A 17,264-nucleotide genomic window follows, 5' to 3' on the forward strand; every position below is an offset into this window, starting at 1 on the left:
TACTGATGGACGCTCAGAGAGACTTGGTTTTTCTTACTTAGAGCTTGTAAACCCATTTTATTTTGATAAATGATTTGGCTAGAATACTATTCCATTATTCCTTAGCCATTCAAGCACCACTTACTTTTTAGAGTGTTATGCATCTCAGTCTTCCCATGTCCACATATTTTTTATAACTTCAATATTAGTAGAACCTTTGTTACCATCCATTTCTCTAACAGAATTTAACCTTAGAAATAATATGTTGAAGAAATTAATGTGAAGCTATAATGTCAACAATAATGTGAAGCTATTGAAATTTTGAAAAACAAAAATGAAATTGAAATGGGAATTCTAGTCTGTCTTACTTTGTCCAAGTAGAGAGGGAAGAGGCCAAAATTGGAGATATAGGAAATTAAGGTAAAGTTTGACGTCTGCTTTAATTTACTGTTCCCTGGTCAAAACCCATTACAACAAAAATCTCTGTAAATCAAAAAGATTTCTGCTCCCTAGCCAGTACCCTACTAATTTTAGGTATTATTTAATAGGAAATAATTCCAGAACTGAAAAATAATTGGAACAGGCTCTTAAAGTTGATTATAACTGGATTGACCTGTATGAAGGCCATATCCCAGAAGGCTGATCTATCATTCTTCAGCTTTGGCTTCCTTTTCTTCTTATTTTTAAATAAGGCATAATTTCAATTTAGAGCTTATTAAGTGCATCTGAGTTATAGTTTGCTCATGTTTGTAATTAAAGGTAATTTTTTTTCCTCTCAGAGCTCTTCTTAATTTCCCGTAACAGTTTCTTTTATGTATTTAGAAGAGCACTGGAATAGGAGTCAGAAAACTAACCACAGCTCTGTCATTTACTTGTTTGACCTTGAATGTATCAGTAAACCTCTCCAGATCTCAGTCGCTTTATTTAACTTGAATTCCTCATTTTAAAAATAATCTAGTCACTTCTGAAATTCTGTGATTTTATTAACTGTCATTGTTTTAACTTTGGCTTTGGGTTAATCAAATTTTAAAACTCAGTACTAAATAATGGCTGGGAATTTACAGAAAAATCTGCTCGGTTGTGGTGGGAGGATAGAAATATTTTCCATGTTTTAACATTAGAATTCCTTGCTTCGGAATCAAGACCTCAGCATTATCTGAGGAGGGATTAGGAAGCACAATTTTATACATAGTTTCAATGCTTGATAAAAAATTAAGTCTAATTGTAGCTTAGTCTAGATATCATGGTAGCATTCAACCAAGTGAGAGTATTTGTCTGAATAGTACTAATTATAGTGATAAATTGTGTTTTTCTCTAACATCATACACATAACATGCAGCTGTTACTCTTACTTGACTTTTCCATGAAGTGAAGAGCCATATGGCTATCTATGCAGCTTATAAAGATATTATGTCATAGTATTCTAATGTAGAAATTAGAAGTCTTAAAGATGAATATTTTGCAAATGGTATTTGTAAGTCATAGACTATCATCTCTGTGAGTAGAGCTCTCTAAGAATCAGGGGCTTGAGGCTCCAGAGCTTAGCACAGTGCCTGGCACTTAATAAATATTTGTTAAATGAATGAATAAACATTTGGAAAGTTTACATGTAGGTGAAATGATAGCTATAACAGAGACTACAAATTTATTTGAGACTCCTTTCGGTCTCAAATAAATCTAATGGGAAAGTTAAATTAAAGTTCATAGTTTGGTTGCCTTTTGAATACACTGTAAAACACAATATCTCTTTTCTTGCTTTATTGCATTAATACAATATGGTAGATTTCTCAGGTATAAATCACAATGTAATTAAACAAATGAAAAAATGGTAACACAGATTCAATGTTATTTTATCAAAACTCCTTTTTACTTTTTCTCTCAAGCAGTTTGAGTTTTGGTGGTAAACTATCTGAGGAAGGGAATAAGTGCATATTATACTTACTGTGAGAGCTAAGAACTCGGGTTCCTTTAATCACTTTTCTCTGGAGCAAAGTAATATTGTTTGTTGTGCTTTAAGTTCTGCATTTGTAAGGAGTTCTTGCTGTGGCGCAGTGTATTAAGAATACAAGACTGCAGCAGCTCTGGTCGCTGCAGAGGTGTGGTTCCATCCCTGGCTCCGTGTAGTGAGTTAAGGGAGCTGGTATTGCTGCAGTTGTAGCATAGATTCAGTCCCTGGCCCAGGAATTTCCATATGCCCTAGTACAGCCATAAAAAAAAAAAAAAAAAAAAAAAAAGGAGGAAATACTACAGATATGCACCAAAACAAACAACATCCATAAGAACTACTACTATTTAAGTTTGGGTTGGTGATATTTCATTAATAGCATCTGATGTCCTGTTTACCTTAAAAAAAAATTTGAAGTAGTCTATGTGCTGCTCACCTACTGAATAGATTGGCTTTCTATATTAGTTTTATTTTTAAACCATTTTGGGTCATGAAAACATGAACCTTCTCTGTAGTTTTTTGATGAAAGCAATGGCTTTGCTCCTCCAGAAAATACATATATGCACCTATACAATTTTTCATGTAATTTCAAGATATTTTGTTAGATATTCTGATACTCAGAAGAGAGGACTCATTGACCACATGTTCAGACCTGCCTTCTAAAAGATAAACATGAAACCCATATGAAAACTCTAATAAGAATGTGTTATTTTAGATTTCTGTATTGATATCACAAATGGAATTTTCTTCCACGTGTTCTCCAACTTTACTATTTTTACACGTTCATCTTACCTAACTTCTTTGAAAGTTATTCAAACTTCACCAACTTCATTCTTCTTACATATTCATCTTACCTAACTTGTTTGATTATATCAAAAATGCTTTAGGGGAAGTTTCACTTTTTTAAAAAAGAAACAAACAGTTAAAATTTATAAACAGTTATAAATTTTCACTGCCCTAATTCACAAAACAATTTGCAATTAATTGATTGAATGATATCCATTTTTTTCCCAGTAGATGGCACTAGATTTACATTCTTTCACAGCATGGAAGCGTATTGATATCATTAGCACATAGGTGCATGGTGAAAATTTAAACAAAAGTAAGTAAAAAATATCCAGTTCAGAACACATGGATTTACAAACCACAAATTTTTCTGCTTATATTATGTTCAAACAATATTTGTAGAGTGCCAAACCTTTTTCCATTTTCGATAGGATTCCAGCTCCCTTAGGCTTGGACAACTCATCGAAGTTGTCTTTCATGTGTAGACTTTCTATAAACTAAAACATGTTTTCATAAATTAACTTATCTTGTATCCAAATAGCTGATTTAACAGTAATTTATAGTTTTATATGTAGCTAAATTTTCTTCAGCAGACCACCCAAGAGTTAAAGAAAATGTCGCATTTTGTTTTGCTATGATTTGAATTTTTATAGAATCTTGAAAATGTTATTAGTTTAAAATGTTGATTGTTAAGCATGAGTCCTTTTTTGCATGAATGAAAATATTTTTAGAAGCTAAGAAAAATTATGTTTAAAATGTTAATTAATGAGTACTCTGATACAGCTATATTCTTTTCTAAAACAAAATGTGTTAGTAGCTCTGTGATATAATAAAGTTTTAGTTAATGTTGAAAAGTTGCTGTACAGCATCTAATTATTAAATGAGTTTTAAAAATCATTTGTGTGCAAGACTAAACTGCTATGGAACAATATATCTGTATGAATAAGGTGTTGGGCATATGGTTTGTTAAATGTGGATTTTGTTAATTTTTTGTTAAAAATGGAAGAAACTTCATATTATATATTAATAATAAAATACATAGTAAAATCTAGTAGCAGCAGATAAAAAGGGCATGAACAAAAAATAAATTTTAATTTTGTTTGAAATTTATTAGAGAATTTCTTATTTCTTCAAGGACTAAGAAATATAAGACATTATCAGTTTTTAAAACTAGTGATAATTCAACAGAATTAATTTGTCTAGACAGTATGGGCTTTCTGGGAATCATGTAGCTAGAGTTATTAGATATTTACTTATCTGAACATGTTTGCAATAATTTACCTAACAGATCATTTGGTCTCAACAAACATGTGTTTAATGAAGAGGTACACATTTATAGAATTTAAATTTACTCAATTACTACTATGGTAAGCATTTCCTCCAACACTAGATATGTTTATTGTATTCAATCATGTAATCGTAAATGAAAAAGGCACTGCTAATCTAACTCACTAGATTATTTGAATTTTAAGCAAGCAAAGAAAACCCCAAATTCTCTAACTCTAGTTTTTAAGATTTTGTTTTGTTGCAAAAATGCATGTTGGCTCACAGAACGGTGCAGCTGTTCATCGTATATTCTACTTTGATTAATAGTTTAATATTTCTTGTGCAAATTTTAGATAACATCACAGAAAATTGCTGTCCTCTTATTGGTATTGATGAAGAAAGAGATTGGACACAAATTAGTAAATACACAGTCTGTATTTACTAGTTTGTTTTTACCACCAACTTGCTTTCTGACCCCAGAATCTGTTTTGTACCTTTTATTCCTATCCTCATGTATAAACTTAGAATGAAATATATTCTTGTCAAATTGTTCACAGTTAGATACTACTTTCAAGTGTTAGCATGATCTGACATTTCCCAGAAATTTATTCTGTGCAACTTTAATCCCTGGCCATGACAAATAAACTAGAAAAATAAAAAAAGACAGTGTGGAATATCACATTAAGTTTGGGAAAGTTGATAGGTTTGATTACTAAAATCTATTTCTATTGCAGGGAAACCTTTAGTTCCTGCAAAGTAAGCTCCAGAAAAGTAGAGATATTTTTGTCTGTTTAGTTCACTACTCCATCTTAGCAACTAGAACTGTGTCTATCACCTTTGAATAGGTATTCAATAAATATTTACTGAATGAATGGTGATGAATGAGTAGCATCATGTTATGTTTCAGAATAATGCCACACAGTAAGTCATATGATATCCATTTTTAAGGAATGTACATTCTGAGAAATGTCCAAGTTTGGTTATCTATAGAATGGAGTACATACTTTGTGTTTTTTATGATTCTGTAAAAGCAGTTCTTCCTTTGCTTTAATCCTGAAGGAAAGAATAGAAGTGAGAAGCATTGTGCTTTTCTCCACCCAGAATGGCTGACTAGCTTCTTGGATTAGGATTTAAAGCAGTGACAGTTCTTCTGGAGGCTATTGAAGGAATGAGTAGATGTAATTCTAATTAGCAGGAGGTAGTAGGAGGGGAGGATGGTGGCCTGGGGGTGGGAACAGACTGTGGGCACATGGGTTAGTGAAAGATGCGCGTGTCAAAGTGCAACAAAGGATGGGTTCAAGAGGGAGATATAATGAATGAATAAATAAGGAAAGCTGCAAACTGCATGAGCTGGCTCTCATTAACCAGGTGTGTGATCATGTCAAGTAACTTCTTTGGGCCTTGGTTTCCTCATGAGGGCTCTGGACTAGAAGTTTATCATTTCCCAAATTTTGAACGCTAGTTCTACTAATACCCTATAAAATGGATCCCATCATCAAATTGAGAAACTTTGCATACTGCCATATTCTATAAATCCTAAAATGCACTGTTTTTACATTTTATCATCTTGGTAATCAGGATGCAGCTTAAAAATCATTGCAATAAGAAAGTATTGTGTCATGATTTGAGTGACAGGTCTTTTTTACTTTTCTAGTGGAGCATAAAATAATGGTGCTTCAAAATACCACATTTTTAGTAATGCACATCAGCATAAGAAGGTCTGTGAGAAGTCTTCGTTAAGAAATCCATGTAACCTCGATTTTCCTGATCTGGTTTGACTAGGGAAACTTCTCTGCCTCACCCTCCAAGAGGAAAAACCTGTAAGCATTTTTTCACAGCCAGAGTTTTATAGGATATGTTTGGGGGCATGCTGGATTAGGTAATCACCTAATCTTAAATCCAGAGAATTAGTGGACTATTAGAATAAAAGATTTGAAAATGGAACTCTAGAGATGTAATAACAGATTCAGAGTAGTATTAAAGGAAGAATATTCGATCCATCATTTATTTTTTAAAATTTCACTGGTTTACTAAGCAACTTTCGTTGAAGTTTCTTAAATCATAAATTAACAACTTTAATTTTATACAGCAAATATTTTAAAGTTTTATTGAATTATAGTTGATTTACAGTGTTGTGATTATTGTTGCAGTTTTTAAACTAAGTTCTAAGAAACAGCATAGGCATCATTTAGAAATCTTTTAGGAAGAAATTTTAAATAGCAGTAATTAAAATGGAGAGTTGAATAAATATTTAAATACAGCATATACTTATTTAGTGCTTCCTCTTGCCTGGGCACACTGCTGGGTGGTGAGGATGCAGAGATGACCAAAATCAATATGTGTACTGTCCCTCAAGGAGATAGGGAAAAATTCAGAAGTCTAGTAACGCCTGTTCTTTAGCTATCTGGATGATAAATAAAACTAATTTATTTTTTTCTCCAGAAGCTCTTAGATTTTTCCATAAGGCACGGATTTAGATTTGCTGTCCATTGAGTGGCAATTGCAGATTTATTTTCTGCCCACTGAGCTTCAATAATTTAGATTTTATATTTGATTTGGGTGATAGCATAATTTTAGAAATTTACAAAGCTGAGCTCTTAGACAATATAAATTTTATTTTCTTTCTAACACAGTATACTTAATGTTACGTGGAAATAAAACTCTACATGGTAATCTAAGAGAGGGCTCCTTCCCTTCCTTTTTGTGGGTGGTTATGTCTCATCTTCCCCCTTTTCAGTCTGTGCTCCTAAGACAGTGAGGGAGGATGGGAGAGAGAACTATTTTTTGCAAGTCTTTTTGATTGCATGTGAAATGTAGAATGGAAATGAGCCTGTCTGTTTTTAATTTTTTTTTTTTCTATACGGGCTATGATGTTCTAGTGAAGACCCATACTGGAAAAAATATTAAAAACAGGGAACTCCAACTTTTCAGACATTTCACATGCAATCAGATAGAATTGAAGTTAAGTAACTTTTTCCTTCGCTATTGTCACTTGATGATGGCAGTGCCTTTAAAAATTATCTTTTTACTCATATGCTTTGCAAGTAAGAAAATGCTTTTTGGATCACGACATGTTTTAAATATTTCCCTAAATTCTAGTCTTTATGGTCCATATTAATACAAAAATCATTGCTCTCAGTATTTGCATTACATTTTGAAGAATTGATAATGTACTCTTTAGTTCTTTTTTGATACACTTAGAGAATGCTGATAAAATGACTACCACACATGAATTCAAAAACTAAAAACTTGTTAACCCACAAGTAAAAGGTAGAAATGTCAAATGTGGTTTCTGTATTACAGAGTCATTCAGGTGAATGTATCATCAGGATGAATGTAGTGGAAAAGCTCTCCATTGTCTCTTCTCAAGAGAACCACTCAGCCTTGCAGGGTACTTAGGATTAAAGCCAGAATTTAGATTCATAGTAATGGAACTTAGATTCATCTTATTACTTTAGATGTGGGAAATACATTTAACTCCCTTTGACTTACAGTGAGAAAATGTTGGCGTATTTTCTCCCTTAATTTAAAAACTGCCTTATTTTTCAACTGCTCAATTTTTCTTCTTCCAAATCAGAATCAGTGTTTTATCCTGGCTGTTTTTGCTTTGTTAAATTAGTTAATCTCACTGACATGAAAGACTGTTTGGTTACCTCCTTGACATTGTGCACATTTGATCACACTACATCTATTAGCTTGTCTAGATGGAGTTCTCTTTCCTGTTTTAATCTTCTCTGGCTCTCTGACCCTGTAGATGCTGCTTCTGCAAATTACGTGAGGTTTCCATATCCTAATTATATCTGGACCTAGTCAGTGTAGGTGGGCAAAGTTTAAGAGTGTTAAGGTCGTCTTTGCTAACTCTCTTTATGTAAAACTTTGCATATATTTTTACCATAAAACTGTACATTGTATTGCTTGTTTTTCTTACCTTTTCTGCTCCCCTAAAACAGGAACCTTGACTTATTCATTTTTAATTTTCCAGTCCTCATCCCAATATTAATTCTCTGTTGATGTTTAATAAATAATTGTAGAAAGTATGAATAATATTAGGCCCAATCTTGGAAAATAAAGCAGAAACAAGTGAAGACATTTGAGAATAATTGCAAAATATTATATTAGCTCATGTAATTAGTACCCTGCAGAATAATTACACTGGTGCTAAGGCTATTCAGATGAAAGATCAGCATAGGGGTGAGTTTATCAGGATATGTAGACTTGGGAGGAAAACTTCCTTGAAAACATTTTCTCAGTTTATCTATTCAAATCTTCATTATGGAAACCAGAAGACCAATTTTATCATTCAGCTATGCACCATCAAAACATATGGGCTTGTTTCATTTAAGACGTTTAAAATGGTGTGTTGCCTGAGCAGACTTGTAATGTCCATTGATGTTAATTAGAACTCTGTGCATACGTCAGTAGAGTATAACTGAAACTGATCCCTAGAACTGTCTTATGTGAAGTAACAGAAAAACAGCAAGAAAGCATGGAATGTGATTATTACTACTGACAAATAAAGATATAATTTTCTCTTACATATGCAAAAGAAAGCTACCTTAGAAAGAAACAGTGGTCTTGTTTCTGATTTCTAAGAGGTAGGGTCATTTTCTTTTTTTTCCTTAGTGTCATATGTAGGACTTGGAGGGCAGATGAAATCAAACTGAACCTAAGCATAAAAATTAAGAATGGTTTTAAAAAATGGAAACTAAGTTAAGGTACTGACTTTATACTTTCTTTAGTTATGTATGTTCCGTGCCACCACCTATAAGATTACTCTGAAGGAGGGAGTTATTGAACTATTTCCAAAGGGTAAAAACATGGTTTGGCCAAAGGATTTTTCTCTCTCGGCCTATCAAAAAATTTCATCACCAGGAGTCCCCACGGTGGTACAGTGGATTAAGAGTTTGACCACAGTGGTTGCTGAGGAGTTGCAGGTTCAATCCCTGGCCCAGTGCAGTGGGTTAAAGGATGTGTTGCCATAGGTGCCACGTAGGTTGCAGCTGCAGCTCAGATTCAGTTCCTGGCCAGAAAACTTCCATATGTTGTGGGTGCAGCCATAAAATTTAAAAAAAAAAAAGAAAAAAAAAAAAGAAAATCATCACCAAAGAATGTCTATTAAGTATCCTCTAACATATGACTCCAGGTTGGGAATGATGACCTAGAGTCTGAAAGGGGTGACATGAGACATACAGAGCAAATTAGCAGAGAGTGCACTCTGATTAAGTATTGAACGTTCAGCCAGATAAAAACTCTCTGAGAACTATTTTGAGTATATAGCACTTGGCCAAAAGGATTTCCCTTGGATGAAGGAAAGGTAATGTCAGACCATGTCTATACTAAGATAGATAGTTGTAAATTTCCAGATATAGAAGCATATTCTTTTTTTGTCATTTATCTATTCCATTCATATTCAGGTTTTAGTTATTGTGTTGCAGTTACTTCATTCTTTCTCTACCACTGGAGAATGAAATTTTGAGTGTATTTGTCTCTTGCACTGGCAATTTCCACTGACTGTTCAGAAAGCTCTTCCTTCTGATATCTGCACAGCCAACTTCCTCTCCTCCTTCAGGAGGTGTGCTCCAAGGTCACCTCTGGGAACCCTGCTGACTATTTAAGATTCCAGCCCTACTTCTAGCACTCCCAATCCTCTTTGCCCTGCTGTTTTGCTTTCTTTCCATCCTGTGTACTTATCACCATCTCAGAGGCTATATAATTTCCTTACTTTCATTGCGTTTTATCTGTCTTTCCCTACCCCTGCTGGAATGGGAGCTCCATGAAAGTAGGATCTTTATTTTGTTCACAGATATATGTCTTAAGTACTTAGAATAATGCCAGCATATAGTAGGCGCTCAGTAAGTAATTACTAATGACTAGGTATTTTACTTAGCACAGTGCCTGGCACTCTGTAACAACATTTCAATGACTTAAAAGAATAGTATGAAACATATCAGATCAGTGGTCCTCAAAGTAAGCCCTGCAGCACTGGTTTCATGGAACCTAGAGGACTGAAGCCACACGGTCATGAAGTCTTAGATTGTATGTTAATCTCAGGACTGTTTTTCCTGTATAGGTCTATGTTGAGAGGAAAAAAATCAGAAAAATTGGGTATGCTTCTACAAGCATGGAGCTTTTCTTCCCTGTGCTTTGCATTTTTTTTAAAGCCTTTATTAAATTACTAGAATGCAAAACAAACAAAACACAAGAAAAATAGTTCATGGTATGATTTTATATTCTACTGTAAAAATGGACTAGATTCGGCTTTTATAAATGCCACTTATTTAGAAATTCCTAACACTACTACATCTGGGATGAAAGTTCGTTTAACTTCCCCATGTGACAGACCAGTAACCAACTGAAAATTATAATTTATAGTGAAAATTAAAGTATACCATTTTAAAATATAGTAGCAAGATATTTCAGTGTAAACTTTACTGTTTTAACTTAGTAAACTCGAAGTAAGACAAGATAGTCTTATCATCTCTTATTCATTTATTGTCTTGGGAAGATATTTAATGGCTTCATTTTTTCTGACCCTAGAACCAAAATTAAAGTTATGGGATCTTTAGATTTTGTTTTGTTTTGATTTTTTTTTCACATTGAAATGTAAGATTTATGACTTAAAAGTGTCTAAGATTTAAGTAACAGATTTGATTTACTTCTTAACAGGAATTTAAAAAGCCTTTCAACGTTTTATAGACTTTGTGAGAATCCAGTTTGAACCTTGTCACTGACCCTATGCTGAAGGAATGAACACAGGGAAAACAGACATTGGCCAATAGACAAATGTATTAACTTTTTTGGATGTACTGTAGTGATTATTACTTTTCTCTTTATTAAGTTGTTAGTGGTAGTTTTCAAGCTGAACGTTATTGCTTAATTTAAGAAGAAAAAGAAATTTGTAGCATAATTTTTCCTCACAGAAAACATAATGACCATGGGCTTTGCAGTCAAAACAGCCCATGGTTTGAGTCAGCCCACTATTTGCTGTTTGACCCCAGTAAGTTTTATGTTATAACCTCTCTGAGCCTCAGTTTCTGTGTCTGTAAAATGGACATGATAGCTACCTCCTAGGATTATTGAGGGGATTAAGTGTAGCTATGTGAAAGTGCCTAGAACTATGCCTGACATATAGTCGGCACTCAAATTTTGGTTTTCTTTAAATTCTTGTTTTAATCAGTTTTAAAGATAACGTGTGAGGAAAATACTGTTCTAAGGGAATTATTAGAAAAATGATTACAAATGAAATATTGCAGCACACTGAAATACCTGATCTAGTTACCTTTTAAAATACAGTTTTGAGTTCACTGTAATCAAAATGATAATATAACACTGCATTTATTTAAATAGTGTTCGCTAAATGCTAATTGCTGTGGTCCTTACAGCAGACTTCTGAAGGTGGTGGTACTTAGAGAGACCCATCTGTCTAAGGTCACATGACTAGGAAGTAGGCAGAGGAAGAAAATGAGATCTAATTCAAGACAATACTGGCTTTGGGCAACAATATGAAACAAGCTATGATATAAAAAGAGACTTTGGCATATTTTAGTAAATAAATACCCTTGGATTGGGGATTTGATCTATATCAAAGTTACTCTGTAGGGAATGGTATTTTGATTAGATACCAAAGTGGCAGTATTACCCCCTCAAATATGCTTTGTGTTGCGTGTGGATATACACACACACACTCGTGGCTTCAGAATACTCTATTAAGCATTTAAATAAAGGGAAAAATCTTTCCGACATACTTCTAAGTCAATTTAGAGGTCATTGAACAGATGTCATATAATACTAATGTTAAATTACCTTGTGTAATAAGAAAATTATAGCCCCTAAGTGAAGATAGTAAAGGGAAGCCATCCAATGAATTATTCTAGAACTTCAAAATGAGATGATTTCTTTGAAATTAACAGCGGCACCACATGACTTTAGGAAAGTGAGTCTGATAGGGAGAAGGGAAATCAGAGACAAGAGGGAAGCCTCTTTATGTTTGTATGTGCCAATTTTTGGTTATGATGCTAGGGGAGTTAAAGTAATAGTATAGCTTTCAATTGTCCAGGAAATGTGTTCTTACTAAACTATATGGCAAGAAATTCATTAGAATCTGACTAACGTCTCATTGCATTGTTTAATATTAAATCACAATAGTTGTTTCTAGTCCACATACACTTCCTTTTGCTATTAAGTATACTTTAAAAGCCTAATTATTTTGAGAACATAGTATGGCCAAAGAATAAAAATGTACAAAGTTTGACAACTTTAAAGAAACACTAGCATTTCTTAAAGAACAAACCTCACTTACAGTTAGGAAACAATATTTATATTTAAGGTTGAAAAGCCAGGATGTAGGAAAATTTTGCTAATTTGGAAGATGACCTTTAAGTGCACCAAAACCAAATAATTTGTAGGCTATGACATAGGGCACATTCCTACAAAATTTGTGTGAATACTGCTTTAGTGGTTCTTGAAAGACAAACAAAGAAAGCTGGAATGAAATCTTTATCCCCCTCCCAAATAAGTCGGAGACCAACAAAAGAGTACAGCAGCACTCTTTCAAAGCTTGCCATTAAAATGAGGTCTCTGTAGCACAGCTAATGAGATGGTTCATAGTGGAAAACAATCTGTTTTTAAGAATGTTTAGATCAAAAGTAATTTCTAATCTATGAAATAAAGTCTTTTCAATACCCTTCATTCACCAGTAAAGCTTTTATGTTTGTATTATTTACTTCAATCAGATGTTTTCAATTTTACCTTTTCTCCTTGTACAAATACTTGACATGGTTCGTCAATACTGACCAACAGTTTTATTCTTTTTCTTCAGAAAAAAAAGAGGTTTTTGAGAGAGGGAGAATGAAAAAGAGAGAAACATCTTTACCTAAATGATTTGCAAGCATCTGTGCTTTAAGCTACTTTTTATGAACACTCCTTAGTAAATGACTCAAGGTAAAAAAGCAGAAAAGCATCCAATGTTAGGAAATTGCAATCCAATACCATGTAATTTAAACCTGCAGTTGCTTCTCTTGTACTAAATGACATACAGATGGGTAGCTTAGTTCTCTCAACTTTGGGAACACAATTGGTCTTTTTGTATGAATGAACATATATTAACAAAAATATTTTGGGCAGAATTGTTTAATTGTACAGATTTTAACTCTCTATGCCATTGGAGAGAATAATTTTAACCAAGGTATTTTATTCTATTGGATTTGTGATTAATGATTTTTTTGGAAAAATCAACAAAGATACAACCCTTTAAACATGTAAAGAAATAAAAAGATACGTTTTACGATGTCTATAGTGAATTGAGCAGAGACTCGCCTATCATAGCCAGTTCTGCATTCAGGCTATGGAGAATTTTGTTCTGACAGGACAGATATTTCTCAGGGAAACATTTCTATCTACTCCTTAAAAAAGTTTTAAAGTGTAAGTAGTAGGTATTTGGATAAACCTTAGTGTAATATGGGGTCCAGTGAGATGAGAAACCAACCTGCCATTAGTGGTATGCCAAATGTTTCTGCGGATCTTTCCAGGCCGGAGCAGGGCCAAAGTGCTTTGTGGAAGGTCAGGAGAGGCGCTGTTTGACAACCCATAGGCTTTCTCAAAGGTGTGCTTTTCTGTTTGGCTCTGGTTTGCTCTTTTCCTGCCTCCATATATTCTCATAGAGAATCAACCCCTCTATCCTGGTGGCCCCGATTCTGGAAGCTGATCCTTCTTCAATCCCACAGTCAGGATCACGAGTTAGTTAAGTTTCTCCTATTTTAATTTTGGTGATCCCATAAACTATAACATTACGAGCCTTAAAAGAAATAGAAAGCATGTCTATTTCTAAATCATACTTCTTTTATGTTTCAGAAGAAATTGAGTTTAATATTCAGGAGACTAAACAAGCTTTCTTTTAGTAATCTCAAAACATGGTAAGATATTTTTGCATGTCAGGCGATCAGTAAGCTTCTTTTGCACTGTGATAGAAAAGCAAAGAATAGCAATTTTACTGCAGTGAGTAAGGGCTGCCATGTTTGGAATTACAGGTCATCCCTCAGTGTCCAAGGGGGATTGGTTCCCCTACAGATACCAAAATCCAAGGATGCTCAGGTCCCTTGTGTAAACTGCTGTAGTATTTGCATGTAACCTATGCACATCCTCCTGTATATGTTAAATCATCTCTAGATTTCTTACAATACCAAATATAATGTAAATGCTCTTCAGATAGTTGTAAATACAATATAAATGTTATGTAAATAGTTACCTTAGCATGGCAAATTCAAGTTCTGCTTTTTGGAACTTTCTGGAATTTTTTTTTGTGGGGGGGGATATTTTCTGTTGTGTTTGGTTGGATCTGCAGAAGCAGAACCTGCGGGTACAGAGAGTCCAGTGTATTTCTCCATGTCATTTGCCTAGTTAAAACAAAATACCATATACAAGCAGGCACTGTCAACATTTTACCTCAGTCTGTATGAGTTGAAATAAAAGCTAATGTTGTTATTAGAATCACATTAAAATTATTTTACCATTCAAATACATTTAATCAGTGAAGAGTCTCCGTAGGTATATCTTTGCAAAAAAAAAAAAAAAAAAAGGTAAGTCTCCAAATAAAATCACCGTCAAGTTTTCTTTTCTCTTTGTCTTTCCCACTCCCTATTTTTCTCACTCTTTCTTTGGAACGTCTTTTTTTTTTTTTTTTTGTCTTTTGTCCTTTTTTTAGGGCAGCACCCGCGGCTCATGGAGGTTCCCAGGCTAGGGGTCGAATCGGAGCTGTAGCTGCCGGCCTACCCCAGAACCACAGCAACAGGGAGATCTGAGCCGCACCTGCGACCTATACCACAGCTCACGGCAACGCCGGATCCTTAACCCACTGAGCAAGGCCAGGGATCGAACCCGCAACCTCATGGTTCGTAGATGGATTTGTTTCCACTGCACCACAATGGGAACTCCTTCTTTGGAACTTCTTGAATCTGCATTAGTGTAAATGCCTCTGGCATCTATTAAAAGTTTCTTGCTGCCTGTTCAACATGGTAAGATAGTCTTTCAAGAGATACTTGTTTTTTAGGACTCTGTAGAACCAGTGAAGCCTCTGACAGAATCACTGAGAATAGTAGTTCCTAGTTGTAGGAAAAAAAATACATGTTTAGGATTCAATAAGTATTAAAAAAAAATAAAAAGGATGATATTTAAAATCACTCAGGATGGAAATTGAATGAGGAAGGCTATTCTACTAAGTTGCAAAATTACTGAATGGAGAGTTGTTTAATGTAATATGCCCATCATCTTATATATACAGGAGAAATACTTAAAGTTATGCTTTTTGAATTCATTTGAAAAAGAGGAAACTCAAAGTACTGGGAGACATAAAGGATGTACTCCCATCTTGTAAATATTCATTGAGTTTTTACGGTTCCATGCTGGCAGCTTTGACTCTAGCATGTTATCAGCACGCCAGTGGAACCACCTGAACCTTGAGTAAGGTTGTTTTTAAATGAAGAGAAATAATCAACTGCAGTTAAGGTAAGTTTGTCTAGTGTGTTAGGGACTGGTCTGGTCATTGACGAGTGACTGCAGAAGCCGTGCTGTGGCGGCCAGCCAAAGCAATTATTTAGGATTCAAGCTAAAAAGCTGCCTTCTCCCATATCCTCTCTCTTTCCAGGGTCATGTAGGGATAAAAAGAACTGTAAGGTGGTCTTTTCCCAGCAGGAGCTGAGGAAGCGGCTCACACCCCTGCAGTACCATGTCACTCAGGAGAAAGGGACCGAAAGGTAAGGCGAGCTTCACAAAAAAGTCGTGGAGCAAGAGCTAGTTTTCTTCATCCTCCGTCCTCCCCCACCCCCCAACCGCTGAATCCGCTTCCTTGCCATTTAATTTGAAGGATTCTACACTTATTTGCTAAAGTCTGCAAATTGGTATCTTTGAAAAGGTTGAAAATGGTATTGTTTAGGTTAAGACTAAATTTTATTTATTCTTTTCCTCATTTAATGAACACTCTATCTTTTGTAAAGTCACAAGGCTTTTGTTAAGGGCCTGTTTTTAGTTTACTACAAAATGTGTGGAAGTAATAGCGATTTAGGTACGTTTTTTGGGAAGACATCACAGTAAGCAAAACCATGAGGGACATGGCACTTTGCCAGGATGCTGAAAATTTGAAGGTGGCCATTGTAAGTATAGACGTTTTGGCTGCAAAAAGAAGGTAGCATAATTTAGTTCCTTTCTACCCCACTCCAATTTCTTTTTGAAGCACATGTGGAGAAAGTATTTATTGGCTCATTTGTGGTTGGAATGTCAAAAATTTTCAATAACTGCCCTCACATGGCTTTGGTCCTTGGAAGTTCGCCCTAAGTCCTGAAAAAAGAGTTTGTTCACTTCCAAGACTGTTTTTAGTGAATAAAGTCTCTCTCAGCTGATTCCAGCTCAAAGGTAACTTGCCAAGGTCCAGCCATTTTGTTGTCTAATTTATACCATGGAGCTTGGCATAAGGCCGTAACTTACCTCTGATCCAAATTTATTAATGATGTAACTTCTTGTTTTCATTCATGAACTGAAAGAGCTCTTTACCACACATGGGGTCCTTGTTAATAGGCAACACTCTCTTCCTGTCACAGTATATACTGTTTACCGAATTTACCAAATGTTGAATCTCTGACAAAGTCCACCCTCACTGTGCAGTGAGCTAGCGATGGACGTCAGTGTCAGCCCGAGACGTCTACTCGTCCTGTTGTGTACATGACTAGCAAAATGATTTAATGCACACAAACAACTAGAGATTAGGTCATTCTTAAAAATTCTGTTTATAAAAAAATTGGACCTCATAAAGAGGGTGAAAGGATAATAAAAACAAGCTGCAGAGCACATAGACTTTTTGTTGGGCTAGCACAGCTGATTTGTATTAGCTGAATGACCTCCTAGCCTTTAAGATTGTTAACTTAGAAAAATATTCCCTTAAAGCTGCAATATTCCTTTTCAAACCAAAAAATAAGACTCCTTCCACTTGATGTGTCGCACCCTTCTGCATTTTCTGGTATATACTCTTGGACACCATAGAGTAGCAGAAATCTTATGTAATAATGTGTTTTTTTTTCTGTGAATCTGAACTATAGGCTTTTATTTTTTTTTAATAGGAACATTTTTTTTTCTAAGCATTACATAACTAGAGGGCCTGATTTTTTTTTTTTTTTATTTAACCTGCACTAGTTTGGAGTACTTATATGCACATTTTATTATATAGATTTGAAATATATTAGTAATGTTCAGATTTCCATATGTTTGGTCTGTTCTCATTTTAGGACAAAAAGCCCTTGGAAGA

The 17,264-nt window shown here is 34.5% G+C and overlaps 1 protein-coding gene across 2 annotated transcripts in view; it reads left to right on the plus strand.

Moving 5' to 3' along the window:
• MSRB3 (methionine sulfoxide reductase B3) overlaps window positions 1–17,264 on the plus strand; it is a 165,992-nt gene that overhangs the window by 38,355 nt on the left and 110,373 nt on the right. For both annotated transcript variants that reach the window (XM_047787135.1, XM_047787136.1), the window contains one exon: window positions 15,615–15,723. In XM_047787135.1, the coding sequence (XP_047643091.1) occupies window positions 15,615–15,723 (109 nt within the window). The remainder of the gene's footprint in view (window positions 1–15,614; window positions 15,724–17,264) is intronic.

Source organism: Phacochoerus africanus, chromosome 7, assembly GCF_016906955.1.
Source record: "Phacochoerus africanus isolate WHEZ1 chromosome 7, ROS_Pafr_v1, whole genome shotgun sequence".
Classification (NCBI taxonomy): domain Eukaryota; kingdom Metazoa; phylum Chordata; class Mammalia; order Artiodactyla; family Suidae; genus Phacochoerus; species Phacochoerus africanus.